This window comes from Bidens hawaiensis, unplaced genomic scaffold, assembly GCF_021521415.1.
Source record: "Bidens hawaiensis isolate Kalapana, Puna unplaced genomic scaffold, B.hawaiensis_p1.1 tig00020663_1, whole genome shotgun sequence".
Classification (NCBI taxonomy): domain Eukaryota; kingdom Viridiplantae; phylum Streptophyta; class Magnoliopsida; order Asterales; family Asteraceae; genus Bidens; species Bidens hawaiensis.
This window is the reverse complement of record NW_027493168.1, coordinates 80,242-94,604: the sequence shown is the minus strand read 5'-3', so window position 1 is coordinate 94,604 and position 14,363 is coordinate 80,242. Positions and strand designations below refer to the sequence as shown.

The window sequence follows — 14,363 nt, the reverse complement described above, 5'->3', positions numbered from 1 at the left end:
CCATTAGTCGTTTTAGACATGATTATGGTAAATGAAGAACATAGAATAGAGGTTTTTGGTGTTATTCTTTTTATTGGGTATTGGCTCTTGTTTCATTGAGGATATACATTTGAGATTTTGGTGGAGAGTTATTAGATGTGTTTTGTGGTTTACATTTACTATCCACAAATTTAGAGAGATCCATTTGTTTTTGACATATGACGGGGCCACAAATATAAATTTTTAGAGCTAAAATGTCACCTAAGGCCTAATTGGGTAAAAATACATTAAATTGCCTGACAACTTAATTTCATGTGACATATGGGAATTTTATGTATACCTTTTAAAAGGTACCAAAGGCAAGAATAGAAGAAATTAAAATAAAAAAATTAGCAAAAACGAAATACACTGTTATTCTAGTAACCCCGAGAACCCGTTATATGGTAAACTCATGAAACCACACCAATATCCTTCCACCCAACATGAGTATATCGCAATTTATGCTGGACAAGTGAGCTTCAAGAAGTTATTATAGGGAACAAAATTCAAGTTCGCGATACTGCGAGAGAGAATAACGTGCTTACCATAGCACGCTCACTTGAACCTCTTGAAGTAATCCTTTTCTAAACCTTATAATCGGTGTTCGAGTTTGGGGCAATCAAAATGAGCGATTTTAACTAACTTTAGATGAGCATAGCCATGTTGTAACTAGTCTTGACCCGTCATAAGTTCGATCTCCCTTAGACTGCCAACAAAAAAAAAACACATTGTCTTTGCCTGCCAATATTTAATGTGGTTTGGCCATCAACATGGGGTGTATGATCATCTCTCTTGTATGTTTAAAATTGAAGAATAAGATAAGGAACACAGAACAAACAAATGTCATGGAAGATTTGAAAACGATATCATGTTAATTAAAGCGTTTATGATTTTGACATACAACCACCGATTGATCCCAACATAGTGAATTAGTAGTAATGTTTGAAAATGAACAATAACATTGATGAACAATCTTTGGAACAGATCAAACACCACATGTTACGTTGACATGTCATACAATTTTGTTCACACTAACAGATGATTAGTTCATTAAATAATTGTTGAATTAAAGATTTTTTTATTTAAAAGAAAAAAACTAATTTGAAAGGTTAAAATTTTGATGAAACAATATTGAAATTCGTCGACACATTTTATTAAACTTTTATCTGATTTTGTTCGTTCTTTTATGTATTTTATTCAATGAGTAAGAATTAATATTTAAGTGGGAATTTACAAAGGTACTAATCATTCAAATATGATATGTTTACACCACAAAAAGCAGAAATAATTCTATCATTATTTATTATTACGTTAAAGTGATTTAAAAGTAGTATTGATAAAATGACGAGGCATCTATTTGTAAGGACTTAAATTCAGCTTGCGAAAGGTGGTTAGTACTTACTTTGACTCGTCATGACTTGAGATGTGATATATGTTGAACATGTGTCAACATGGATAATCGTTCTTAATTCAATCAACATCTTGGTTTTAAAACTTATCATTTGTTTGTTTGTATTAACATAACATGCCTAAATCAGTCTTATCTCCTTTGGTAATTGTTTCACCAAGAGGGGTGAAAAACACCAAACAACCAAAAAAATCTAAACTAAACCGAAACAAAAACCTATAGCTTGGTTTTATGTTTTTGTAAAAACCGAACCGTAAGTATGGTTTTGGTTTTTATTTTGCATGTAGTAGAAACCGAACAAACTGAATTTCTAGATTTTTATTTTAAAAACCAAACTATACACACCCCTAATTTCACATTTAGAAATAAAAATGCTTGCCGTTTATTTTACTTTTTATCGGTGTTAAGCGTCTGATATTATTATTTCTATAAACGAAGATGGTTTGTATAATTCTTTTGTCTAGAGAATTCCTTCTGTTTAAAAAAAAAACGTTGTTATATACATGATAAAAATTAAGCTAACTATTAGATCGGTCGTTGTGGGTTGGTCCTCTTAGTACCCCTCTAAATGAAGGGTTCTTATTGGTGGCAGCCGACCCCCCCCCTTCCTTTTCCCTCTCGATTCCACTCACGTCAACCACATGGCGCCCACGACGTGATGTTTGATGCCTCATGTGTTAATGTGATGGGGAGTGTTAATCCACAAAGCATAACCTAATAGTCCCAATATGTCAACATATAAAACTCTTAAATAATAAGAGTGAAATATTAAAATTTATTCAACCAAAGTATTCATTGCACATTTATACAAACAATGCACACATATAATTTTTGTTTACGGTGTAGTGACGATATACACTCGTTTGTTAACATTCAACTACTTGTATCAATCCAACAAACAAAACCCTATCATTACAATATAACCAAACACTCCAATTCTCTGTTTCAAATCATTAATTGTGCCACAAAACCAAACATCACCGTTACAAATAATGTAATCATGGTACCAGAAAGCGGTGGCATCGCCCCCAAACTGTTTCTTCCAGGGGACGATCCACCACTGCCACCTTGTCCTGGGGAACCTGTAGGTTCTCCACCAGGACCAGTAGTACCTCCACCAGGAGAAACTGTACTTCCCCCGCTAGAAGAATCTGCAGTTCCTCCAGCAGGGGAATCTGCTGGTGGGGACACAGTGGGTGTCCCGGCTGGTGATAAATTAGGGGCTCCGGCAATGGAAGGTGGTGAAACAGGGGACATGGTAGGTGAATAGACAGGAGATACCGCTGTGGAAGGTGGTGAAACAGGGGATACTATAGCCGTAGGTGGTAAAACAGGGGATACCGACGGTGGAAGTGGAGTAGCCACGCCAGGAGACGGTGGCATGGTTGACGAAGAAGGCGGAGTAGCAATAGATGGAGGCGGTGATCGGATCCTAAGTGCCAAAACTACCACAATTAGCTTCTGACCTTGATCACAATTCGATTTATTACCCGAGATAAAATAAAATGGACCCGATCGATCAAACTTAAACGTCGAATCACCACCTTCTAGTTTAGTAATTGGATTGTTGGCATTGCATCCATCATAATCACCTTTGTTCACCACCAAAACAGAATCCGACCCGCCATCGTACTTAAAATCTGCAAGGTACATGTATAGGTGGTTTACAGGAATAAATAAAAAATATATGAATAAATAAAAGACGAAAGAGAGAAAACGAACGTAGGGTATCGTTGATCAGAAACCGCAATCTGTTAGACCAACTGTTGTAGCTTTCGGACGGGTGTAAGGTCCAACCATCTTTACCACCAACTTGGAAGGTGTTTGCATGGGAAGAAGATATGAAAGTGATGAAGATTAAAAAGAAGATAGATTTGTGAAACATTATGATTGATCAGAGAGAGAATTAAAGTTGTGAGTCAAAATAATGGAGGTATGTTTCGTATTAAAAGAAGAAGAAGAAGAAGAAGAAGAAGACAAGATCACTCTGTTTACACGCGGCAAAAACATAAGAAGCTTAACGTCAATATATTAATTACGTAGACTGAGAATAGTATGCAAATAGGAAGTCTCGTACCGGCTACCGACACTTAGGTGGTTATTGCAATCTTGACATTTAAGGAACAGAACAAACTTTAGGAGAAAATCTATTTAAGTTTCAAATAAAAACTCCTAGCATATGGCCTATGGGTATGTGCATATTATTAATATTTGCTCGGGGTATTTGATACATTAAATTAAACGAAAAATATTTTTTTTTTTCATTTTTACTAATTTTGCACTTTACCGATAAAATTGAGAAATTTAAAGATTCGCCTTCTTCTCTCTTATTCGGTTAGCGTCACATTTTGATAGGGGATTGAAAATTCAAATTGGTGACTCGTTTATGGACCAATGGGCGAGAAGAGTAAAAAAAATTTCAGAACTCTAATAATTAATAATCATAAGACCCTTTTAATAATTAAAGTTTTATTTTATATATTGGTTTTTTTACTAGATGTTAGCTTTAACCGTAATTAATATCGGGTGGTTAAAAAAATAGAACAAAAAAGTTATATTTAATAATATACGTAATAACATACCTTATGTATTCATAAAATTGATAAATAAGATTTTATAATTCATAAATATCTAAAGAAACAACATTTAATACAACATTTAAAGTTTCATTTATAACTTTGTCAGTAATTTTATAAATGATAATAATATTAGTTAAACGAAGTTAGTGTTCAGGCTACTAGAGTATCCTATAAATAGGTCATATATTATGTAATGCTAAAAAAGAACTTTGGTCTTTTGAATTATAATAAATTTTCTCCCATATGGGTTTTCTCTCTAAACGTTTGCTAGAACACATCTAGCGTTTTTTTTTTGGTCGCTTCAACTTCCCGTCACGTTAGTTACCTAGTTAAGAGATCTTAATACAATAATACATTATTATGCATTATAATTGAAAATCTAACTTAAAATCGTTTTAAGAATTAAAAGTGTGGTTTTGCGTTTGGATTTTGGACTACACAGACCAGACCACAGTTGCTGCCTGCAGGAAAAAAAGAAAATTAATGTACCGGGCCTAGCCCATTAGAGTTCCATGTTTCAATCTGAATTCTAATGCACGTTATTCTGTATACATTGTATTTTATCGAACTGTGACATTTTAGATTCGTATATATTCTTGTGATTATATATATTTTTTTGTTTTGGTATAGTATTAAGTAATGTAATTATTAATTACATCATTAGATGGTTAACTTAGTTTGGTAAAAACTTGTAGAAATTTACAAAATGTGTCCTAAGTTAGTCAATCAATCAATATAGGATTTGTAACCATTCGAGTACTTAAATCGAGCATTCGACTTAATGAGTTGTAATTCTACAGTAGAAACTCTATAAAATAATACACTTGGGACCACCAAAATTTATTAATTAAAAGAGTTATTAATTCATCGATAAACTAATAATTATTAATTTATATATTAATTATTGAAAGCGTTATTGGAATTAATAAAGATGATATCTATGAAGAAGATGATGAAAGTTCTACAATGGAGCCCCCTTCGCGAAGCGAAGCTATTAAAGCGGCAATCACATTGAACAATTTCTTGTTGAGCTATGAGAAAACAATACCAGAAGTTCTTACCATGCTAAGAAAAATTAGAGACGAGGTTCAAGGGGAAACTGATTTCAACAAAAAACAAAAGACAATTGAGTCATTTTTCAAGAAACCTTCATAAATCATTCATGTAATATGCTATATATAAGAAATTATTAATTTATATTTTATATGGGGTCTAAAGAAATTATCAAAAATGTATTATCTTATAATTTTAACGAATTATTAATTTAGCACCCTATCCCCGAGTCAGGACCGGCAAAAAATATTATCTTAGAGAGTTTATTAAATAATCGAGTATTAATTTATCGAGTTTCTACTGTACTTGAATAACAATTATGTTTAAGCATTTGAATGGATGTTAATCATATATATGCATGTGACTTGTAGTCGTTTAGGATTAGGTATTTAGGTGTGATTGATTTTGCGTTGATTCATCACAAGGTTTCTAGTATGCCTGCCACCCGATTGTGCCTAGCACACCAAGTTAGTTGTGAGAAACTCATCTTCGAATAGTCACATGCTTTCAATTTCTCAAATTTGTGAGTATATCATTCGAATCACCGAAGAGCATACAAGTTTTAGATGTTATAAAAAAAACTAATATTTTAATTATTTAATATTAATACTAATAATAATATTAATAATAGTAAATAATAAAATATACAAAACAGGTGATTTATATAAGACAAGGAAACTAAAGAATTAGAACAAACAAACCTATTACTTTTTCATATATTTGTTTGTTAAGCTAACCTAGGTGAAAGAATTAGAACAAACAAAAGCAAATATATCACCATGCAAAAAACAGGCTTAATGAACAAAACATGAGTTCAAACACAGTCTTACTTTGTGTTTTTGGTTCCACAAGACATGAAAAAATTCGGTCAAACATGAATCATGATGTCCGAATCATTGCTATCGTCGAGTTCCACTCGCACCCACGTTTTGAGATACACTAGTAGTAGCAGAGCTCCAGTTTGACCCGAGAGGCCGGATATCAAGCCAATCCACAACCCCTACAAATCATATAGTCTCGTTCGTTATATAATGTCAAAACACAAATATGATCAAGCAAACCGCGTTCTATTGCACATTATGCATTAAAACAAAACACGGATATGATAAAGCAAGCCGTGTTCTCTTGAACATTATGCATTAAGAAATTTCACCTTGGCATATAGTTTGAGTAGAAAAGCAAGCACAACCGCAACCGGCATGCCAATCAGATAATACATTGATAAGTTGATGTACACAGCCACATGCTGCCAACCACATCCCCTTGCCACCCCTGCAAAATCATGTGTAGAAGAATATATATATATATATATATATATATATATGTGTGTGTGTGTGTGTATTGGATCATTTAAGAATTTTTATTATAGCGAGAAGTGCGAGAAGTGAAGTTGTAACTCCATTAATCCCTAATTTCACTCCCTTTCTTATTGTGTAGGTGCGTATGTAGGTACGTATTTTTGTATATGAGTATGTATGTTTGTATGTGTGTAGGTATGTAGGTTTGAATGTGGCTCGGTACGTTTGTATACGTGTAGGCAAGTTTGAATGTGTGTAGGTACGCATTTATATTTGTGTAGGTAGGCTTGAATGTGTGTAGCTAATACATAAATACAACCAATCTACATACATGTAGGTAACATCATAAGAAAGGGAGTGAAATTAGGGATTAATGGAGTTACACCTTCACTTCTCGCACTTCTCGCTATAATATCACTTCTCGCAAGATCCATATGTATATATATATATATATATATAACTAAAAAAACGGCCTTGACATTTTTAATTTATCTATCAACGAGGGTGTAACATGTGTTATTCGACGCAACAAATTTCATTCAGACGCATCAGATTGGATCACTTTGACATAGCATATTTCCATCCGAAGCCATTTTATTAATTAGAATAAAGAAAGTCAAGGATCGTTTTGTCAAAGTCAACGGTCAAAATGACGATTTTGATAATTTTTCCTTACTGTTAACAGGTCAACCAGTCTGACCCGACTTAAAATGGCCCGTTTCCAACCCAAACCCTCCCATAAAACACTTATACGATTTAAATTTAAGCAAACCTGATACGACTCCTTGGATAGAATCAATCATGAGGGAGATCAGCAAGAGGGGCGTCAAGGAGGCGAATTCGTTTATGATTACTGGACTGTCACTAAAAAGGCCAGCCCATATATCGTGACCAAAGCCCAAAGCTAAAAGAATTGCAAGTGCAATGATGACAGCAAGCTTTAGAGACACAGTCATGGCATGTTTAGCTCTTTCCGTATTCCTAGCTCCCAGCTCGTTTGACACGCGTGTGCTGTCCAGTTAATAATGTTGTTAAAAGAAGTTCGTTTATATATTTTGAATGGAGTAAGATCGTTGCATCTAACCTAGCAGCGGCACTGAGCCCGTACAAAAAGTTGTAGGCGATAGCTTCCGTGTTTACACTAATATATATAAAGAAAGTGTTGTTAGATGTGTTTTTTAAAGTAAACTGATCAGGTTGAATTAACTTTCTAGTCACTCTTACCACATTGCAATCAAGGAAGTTGTTATTTCAGAATTTGGCAAAAGCCCAGCCAGCAGCACAAGCAACTCAAAAGCCCAATACTCTAAGCTTCAAAAGACCAAAAACAAAATTATGTCAACTTTGATTAAAATATCCAATTAGTAAAATACTCATGCACATATACATATATATGTTCTCAAAACATCAAAGAATGCAAGAACTATTAACTGACCAAACCATAGCAGCAGACGGAAGCCCGAGTTTCAAACCAACAACAACATACTTAAACGACTCCATCGAAAACCCCCGCCATGTTTCCTTAAATCTTCGTGATAAAAGCACATATCCAATCAGCAAAAGTGCTGAGATACAGAATGAAACCGAAACAGCCAACGGTGATCCAATGAAACCCAAAGAAGTGTGATACACGAGTGCATAGTTAAATACAATATGGGCGATGAAAGGGACTAACGAACACCATACCAAAGGGTATACAACCGATTGTGTTTGAAGAAATCTTAATATGTTTTGTATAATCCCATATGCAAACAGCCCAGGAATCAGATACTTGATGTAGAGAGCAGCCATTTTGGAGACTTGAGGATCTTGCTGAAGTAAAACGAGGATAGGTTCGGTGAAAAACCAGACAACCAAGGTGAGGATGGCAAAGAAGATGGAAATGCAACAAGATGCTTGTAGATATATTCCCAACATTCTATAAACTTTTGCTCCAAATCCTTGGCCACATAATGTCTCCAGCGCACCACTTAGCCCAGTCTGATGAAAACACACATGATTGATCAAACTAGACTAGAGAACCCAAAACCGAAACATTATGGACAGGCACGAAACATGAGAAGAATACGCATGAGATTAGTTTTAAAACATTTTACGGGTTTGAGACGAGTATGCTATTAGGTGATGGCCTTTTGATTACCCAAACCTGTTTATCCACAAAAAAGCCGATACAGTTTTTTTTAAATGTACAATGAAGAGCGTAAAATAAAATTATTAGTATGTTTGGGATTGAGTTTAAAAAACATCTTATTGGCTTATTGGTTTTTTCAGAAAACCAATAAATTAAATGGTGTTTGACAATCACAAAAAAACCTTTTATTTTAGCTTTTTGAAAGAGTTAAAAAACAGTTTCCAAAAGCCCCAAATCCTGGCTTTTCAAAATGGCCTTTTGAAAAGTCATAAGCAGTTTTCAAACTCAATCCCAAACATGGTCTATATCATACCACGTCGTCGGCTGAATCCTAGTCAGCTGACATATGTCATGCTATTATGGTGCATTTTGTGAAGTTATCACCTACTTTACCCTATTTCATTCCACCTCACTATAAGACCATGAGTAATCATAACTCTTCACCCCAGGCGTTATGCGCCACGTGGCGCCCAGTCAGAGTTATGGTTTTTACCAAAACAGGGTGTAGTCATAACTCTCAACTCCCAGGCGTTATGCGCCACGTGGCGCCCAGTCATTTAAATAATAAATCATTTAAATAAATAAACTTAAATTTAAAAATTACATTAAACTTCCAAATAAAAACTACAATAAAATAAAAAAAATACATCAAATTAAAAAAAAATAAAAAAAATACTAATAAAACTACATGTTATATTTTTCTAAAATTTTCGCTTGTCGAGCGGCTTTTAGAGATTGGACTCTTGGGTTGGCTTCGGTTAGCTCACTTGATAAAATCTCGATGTCTTTGTCCATTTGATTTCTTCTAAGAAGTTCGACGGCATCCAAATTTACTTTAAGTCGTTCGGTTCCAAGTTCGTGTAAATCTCGGAGTCGAGAGTTCATTTCTTTGAATTGACTATCCATTTCGGGATTCGACGATGAAGCGACCCCTTTCCCTTTCCCTTGCCCTTGGTTCTTCTACCCCCGGCCAAGGCATCTCGGTAGTATTCACGGCATCATTATCCCTTAAGTTGAAGTTTCGAGCGTCGGAACGGGGCGTGTCTGGATCAACCGAAGACGATGTTTTGGACTTTTTTTTACGCGGACCACCTTCGGATTCGGCATCCAAAACCTGGCCCCATTTTGGGTGAAACCTCAACAGGTCTTTCCAAATGCCAGTTGAAGGACCCCGAGACCTTATGTTGATACTCTGTCAACGCGTTTTCCATGACTTCCGCGTCCGAGACACCTCTACTCCTCGTCCGATTGATCCGGGAGTAAACCGTATGGAAACCCATGCATTTGGTGTTTATGTCGCCCCATTTCGACAATAACGAATCTTTTTCTCGACGCGAGTTCCCGCCAAGCTTGTGGAACAACTCTTTAATTTTGTGCAAAAATACCCCCGTTTTTTTGATAGTTCGCTAAAAAAATAAAAACATTACAGGTTCAATGATTGTTTTAAGAAATTTAAAAAAATATATATGTACTTTAAAAACATACCGCATTTGCATCTTCCGATATCGCGCACCAAGCACGAGCACATAGTACGCACTCGTCGATCTTCCACGGTATCACCGTCTTTTTAACCCGAGGTTCACCGGCGGGCTTCTTTGCGTGTTTTCTTGGACGTCCGCGTTGGTTCGAACCGCCTACGGTCTCCGGGACGGGTTGTGTCTCCGGCACGAACTCGACCTCGAGTTCGGTCTCCGGGACGGGTTGGGAACCCGAAACGGCAAAAATGTTTGCTGTTGGGTTTTGGAAACCGGGCACCGCATTTGGCATTGAGTTTTGTAACAATGCAATGTAAGCGGCCATTTGCGGGTCCATCATAGGTACGGTTGGCATCGGGGCGGTAGATGGGTTTGGTTGTGGATTTGGTTGCCTTGAAAGGCAAATTGACCGAAACCGAAAACATTTTGGTTGTTATTCGGAAACATTTTGGTAGAAATATTTGAGTAAAAAATATATAGAAGTGGAAGGAATAGAGGAATGTGTTAAAAAAATGAGTTTGGATTGTTTTTATAGTATAAATTTAATTAATAATTTTTTTTTAAATCCAACGGTACACACCGGCAACAGTCATTTTATTTTTGATATTTGTGCCCATATCCGCGTTTACATAAAACGTTCAAAAAAAGCCAAAACGCCGGGGGGGGGGGGGTACCCCCGACGTTATACCATATAACGCTCGTGGCAACATGCCACTACGGACGGACTAAGGAAATTGTTTAACCACCTTTTAACTCTCTTTATTTAAATGTAAAATTGATTCTAAAATTATTATGTGTTTGTAAAGGATTTTAAAGCCCGTTAATATTTTAACTCACCTAGCATTTAATGCTCAACCTACGAAGGGAGTGGTATGCCACTGGTTAACCCTTGTCAACTTAGCTTTTACGTTCTAGGCGTTAATATATAACCACGGGCCTTATCTAAATAAGAAAACAATATGCAGTAAGTCGAACCTATTAGATATTTCAAATTATATAGTTCAAAATTTAATATTTCAAGTCGGTTCTAAAGGTAAGTATAACATGAGGTTTTAGATAATGGGATTTTAGCCATTCACAATGACGATTGCTACAATTAACCATATCATAACATCACTATAATTGGTAAAGTTAAAATATGAAAGGAGACAAAAATGAAAAGTGTGAGAAAGATTTATGACCACATAAAAAATCTCTTAAAAAATATTTTAAAAATAGGAAAATTGGAGTTTAATAATCCCAACTTTACGCAGTTAGCCGATAATAATCCCAACTTTGAATATAGCTGTAACTGGTCCCAACTTTCACACTATTTGTTTTCATTGAACCACCGTTAAAAAAAACTTAACGGCGTTAAGTTTTTGTCAAATTTCAAATTGATATTTTAGGGCTTTTGATCAGAATGACTATACGAGTCGATTGATGTAAAACTTACCTCCTGATATTTTAGGGCTTTTGATCAGAATGACTATACGAGTCGATTGATGTAAAACTTACCTCCAAACAGTGGTCCAAATGACTAAAGGATGCTTCAGTTCCGATATTTAAACTATTAATTAACAAAAATCAAGCTGTTTGAAGCGCTATTTGGAGGTAAGTTTTACATCAATCGACTCGTATACCCATTCCGATCAAAAGCCCTAAAATATAAGTTTGAAATTTGAAAAAAACTTAACGCCGTTAAGTTGTTTTTAACGGGGGTTCAATGAAAACAAATAGTATGAAAGTTGGGACCAGTGACAGCTATATTCAAAGTTGGGATTATTATCGGCCAACTGCGTAAAGTTGGGATTATTAAAATCCAATTTTCCTTAAAAATAATAATAAAAAAATCATAACTCAAAATATAAATAAAAAACGAAAAAAATTTAAAAAACTAAAATGTTTCCGCCATCATTTGCGTTAAAAAAAATATATTAAAAAATATAAAAAAAAATTGATGAAAAGACACAATGTTGAGATTAAAGAAACAATGACTGAAATGAACAAAAGACACAATTATAACTAAAAAAGACACAATAGATCACAAAATGTAATACAATGCCGAATAAAATATAACACAATATTGAGTAATATAACACAATTTAAAGAAAAACAAAGACACAATGTCAAGGAAAAAGTACACAATCTATGACGAAAATAAACACAGAACACAATGATAAACAAAAAGATACAACAACTTTTTTCACTTACCATTGTGTTTTTTTTTATAAGAACGAGAAAGACGATGAAAACATTTTTTGTTTTTTACTTTTTTCGTTTTTTTTATTAAATTTTGAGTTATGATATATTTATTTATTTTTTAGAGGTTATTCTGTATGACTATAAATTCTTCACATTTTTGTTTTCATTTATAAAATAACGTAGACCATCACTATGATCCATTCCTAAATCTAAATAAAAACAAAAAATAAAAATAAATGTTAGAATTGTCTATTTCAACCTCGTGGAGTCGTGGGTAGAAGCTCATGTATGCGGACAAATTTGAGCCACATGACGCCTTCAATGAGGACTGACAAACACATTTATGGCTAACAATAATAATATGAAAAAATTTTCAAAATGGTCTTTCTAAAGAGGAAGAAATGAGTAAATAGCCTAAATTTCTATAAATTCTCAAAATAGTCAACAAAATTTGGATAGAGTATACGAGATCTGGAAAAATCTTTAGGTCAACAGAATTCTGACAAGTGTCAAAATCCGATGGTTTTTTTAAAAATGTTGAGGACCAGTCCATAATTTCCATTAAATATTCTTATAAAAAGACGGTCTTTTCCGACGGTTTAATAATATTTCCTAATAGATCCCCTCAACTTTTCACAAACTAATTAAACCGTCGGAATCAACAACTAACCATGAGGGGATCCGTTAGGAAACATTATTAAACCGTCAGAAAAGACTGTCTTTTTATAAGAACATTTAATGGATACCATGGACTGGTCCCCCAACATTTTTAAAAAACCATCGGATTTTGATACTTGTCAGAATTCTATTGGCCTAAAGCTTTTTTCAAATCTCGTCTCCCTAGTCCAAATTGATGGATTATTTTAGAAATGTGTAAGGACTTAGTGCTATTTATCCATTTCCCTCTCTTTTTACCACTTTGTGAATTTTCCCTACTAATATTATCTCACTTTAACTTCAAGGAAGGAATCAACAACTAACCATGAAGGAGAGCCCAGTGACATTGGCCCAAGAGTTGGCCAGGTTCGAGGCGCCGAGCTCGACGTCTCCGAGGTGGCCGACGAACATAAAGGACACTAACGGTATTGCATAATAAGAAGCATTGGTTAGTATCATAGGAAGGGCAAACACCATCTGATTCTTAGCTTCTTCCCAATCCAGTATCTTATTCCACCACCTACGCCCGCCATTGTCTGCCTTGGGTATCAATGGACTTGTGTGTTCCGACATCTTAATTCGGAACGGATAACTTTATAGCATATTGACAAGGTTGTGCCAGTCATGTGGACACATATATATACAAGCTGAGGTTCTTGTTTTTTCATTGTAACTTGATTAATAATATGAGGTCTTGTTTTTTCACCATGACCACATGTTTTTTATGTGATCAGTCTTGTTTTTTCATTGTAACTAACTTGATTAATAATCTGAGGTTCATTGTAACTTAAACTAAACTCTTACGACTCAAACAAAATAAATAAACCAAATAGCACTAAATAAACCAAATAGCACATATGTAGCGAGTAAGTCTAATCGAAGCCAATAACGCAATCGTTAAGAGTCACCGGGAACAACGCAAAAAACTTGATGTGCTAAAAGTAGTCAAATAATTATTAACTAAATTCCGCTAATCTAGACACTAAGTAATACTCTACTCTTTAAAAATCGACTAAACTACTGACGACAAGTGGACCGATCGACTCTAGTAAAGCTAAGTAAGTCCGGATATCGAACCCACGAGACTCTTTAAATTACGTAAATTAACTAATTAGACTCGACAAACTGACATGCCTATTTATTTTATAACTATTAAAAGGGGGTTCTAAATTACTAAATATTAAACTAATAAAATAACTAATTAAGAAAAAACAAGTACTCAAACACAAGACAAATCAACTTGACTGATTCAAATGATAAAGAAAATATCCTAGGCTTGAATCCCCTAAGTTGCAGTTATCAATTAATTGGAAAATACTTGTTATGAAATTGGGATCGTAAAATAGACACTAATAAGAAAACCCGAACAGGACCCTGACCCTTCTCAAGAATACACCTATGGGTTTCTAACAAGTTTTAAGACACACCAGTTTATATATTAAATTCCCTTACGATTATTTAATTAATTATAAACTTATAACAAAATCCTATCTTACAACGCGGAAAATCAAAGGTAATTTAATAAACTTAATTGACTTGCTAGACAATGTTAATCAATCA

The 14,363-nt window shown here is 34.5% G+C and overlaps 2 protein-coding genes across 2 annotated transcripts; both read right to left on the bottom strand.

Annotated features, from left to right (window-relative positions):
* Positions 1-2,181: 2,181 nt before the first annotated feature.
* Positions 2,182-3,388, bottom strand: LOC143561344 (uncharacterized). Its single transcript, XM_077049459.1, has 2 exons — positions 3,149-3,388; positions 2,182-3,066 (listed from the first exon to the last, which is right to left on the bottom strand). The coding sequence occupies exons 1-2, from the start codon at positions 3,309-3,311 to the stop codon at positions 2,372-2,374; spliced, it is 858 nt and encodes a 285-aa protein (XP_076905574.1). The 5' UTR covers positions 3,312-3,388; the 3' UTR covers positions 2,182-2,371.
* A 2,487-nt stretch (positions 3,389-5,875) lies between these two features.
* On the bottom strand, positions 5,876-13,376 carry LOC143561343 (protein DETOXIFICATION 19-like). Its single transcript, XM_077049458.1, has 7 exons — positions 13,128-13,376; positions 7,792-8,336; positions 7,581-7,667; positions 7,441-7,497; positions 7,129-7,367; positions 6,212-6,330; positions 5,876-6,058 (listed from the first exon to the last, which is right to left on the bottom strand). The coding sequence occupies exons 1-7, from the start codon at positions 13,374-13,376 to the stop codon at positions 5,927-5,929; spliced, it is 1,428 nt and encodes a 475-aa protein (XP_076905573.1). The 3' UTR covers positions 5,876-5,926.
* Positions 13,377-14,363: the final 987 nt, after the last annotated feature.

Excerpts from the sequence above, each read along its gene's own strand:
- LOC143561344 (XM_077049459.1), bottom strand. The coding sequence starts at position 3,311 with ATGTTTCACAAATCTATCTTCTTTTTAATCTTCATCACTTTCATATCT. Across the intron at positions 3,067-3,148 it reads TCTGATCAACGATACCCTAC|ATTTTAAGTACGATGGCGGG; the intron begins GTTCGTTTTCTC and ends TGTACCTTGCAG.
- LOC143561343 (XM_077049458.1), bottom strand. The coding sequence starts at position 13,376 with ATGTCGGAACACACAAGTCCATTGATACCCAAGGCAGACAATGGCGGG. Across the intron at positions 8,337-13,127 it reads TCACTGGGCTCTCCTTCATG|ACTGGGCTAAGTGGTGCGCT; the intron begins GTTAGTTGTTGA and ends TGTTTTCATCAG. Across the intron at positions 6,331-7,128 it reads TATCCAAGGAGTCGTATCAG|GGGTGGCAAGGGGATGTGGT; the intron begins GTTTGCTTAAAT and ends ATGATTTTGCAG.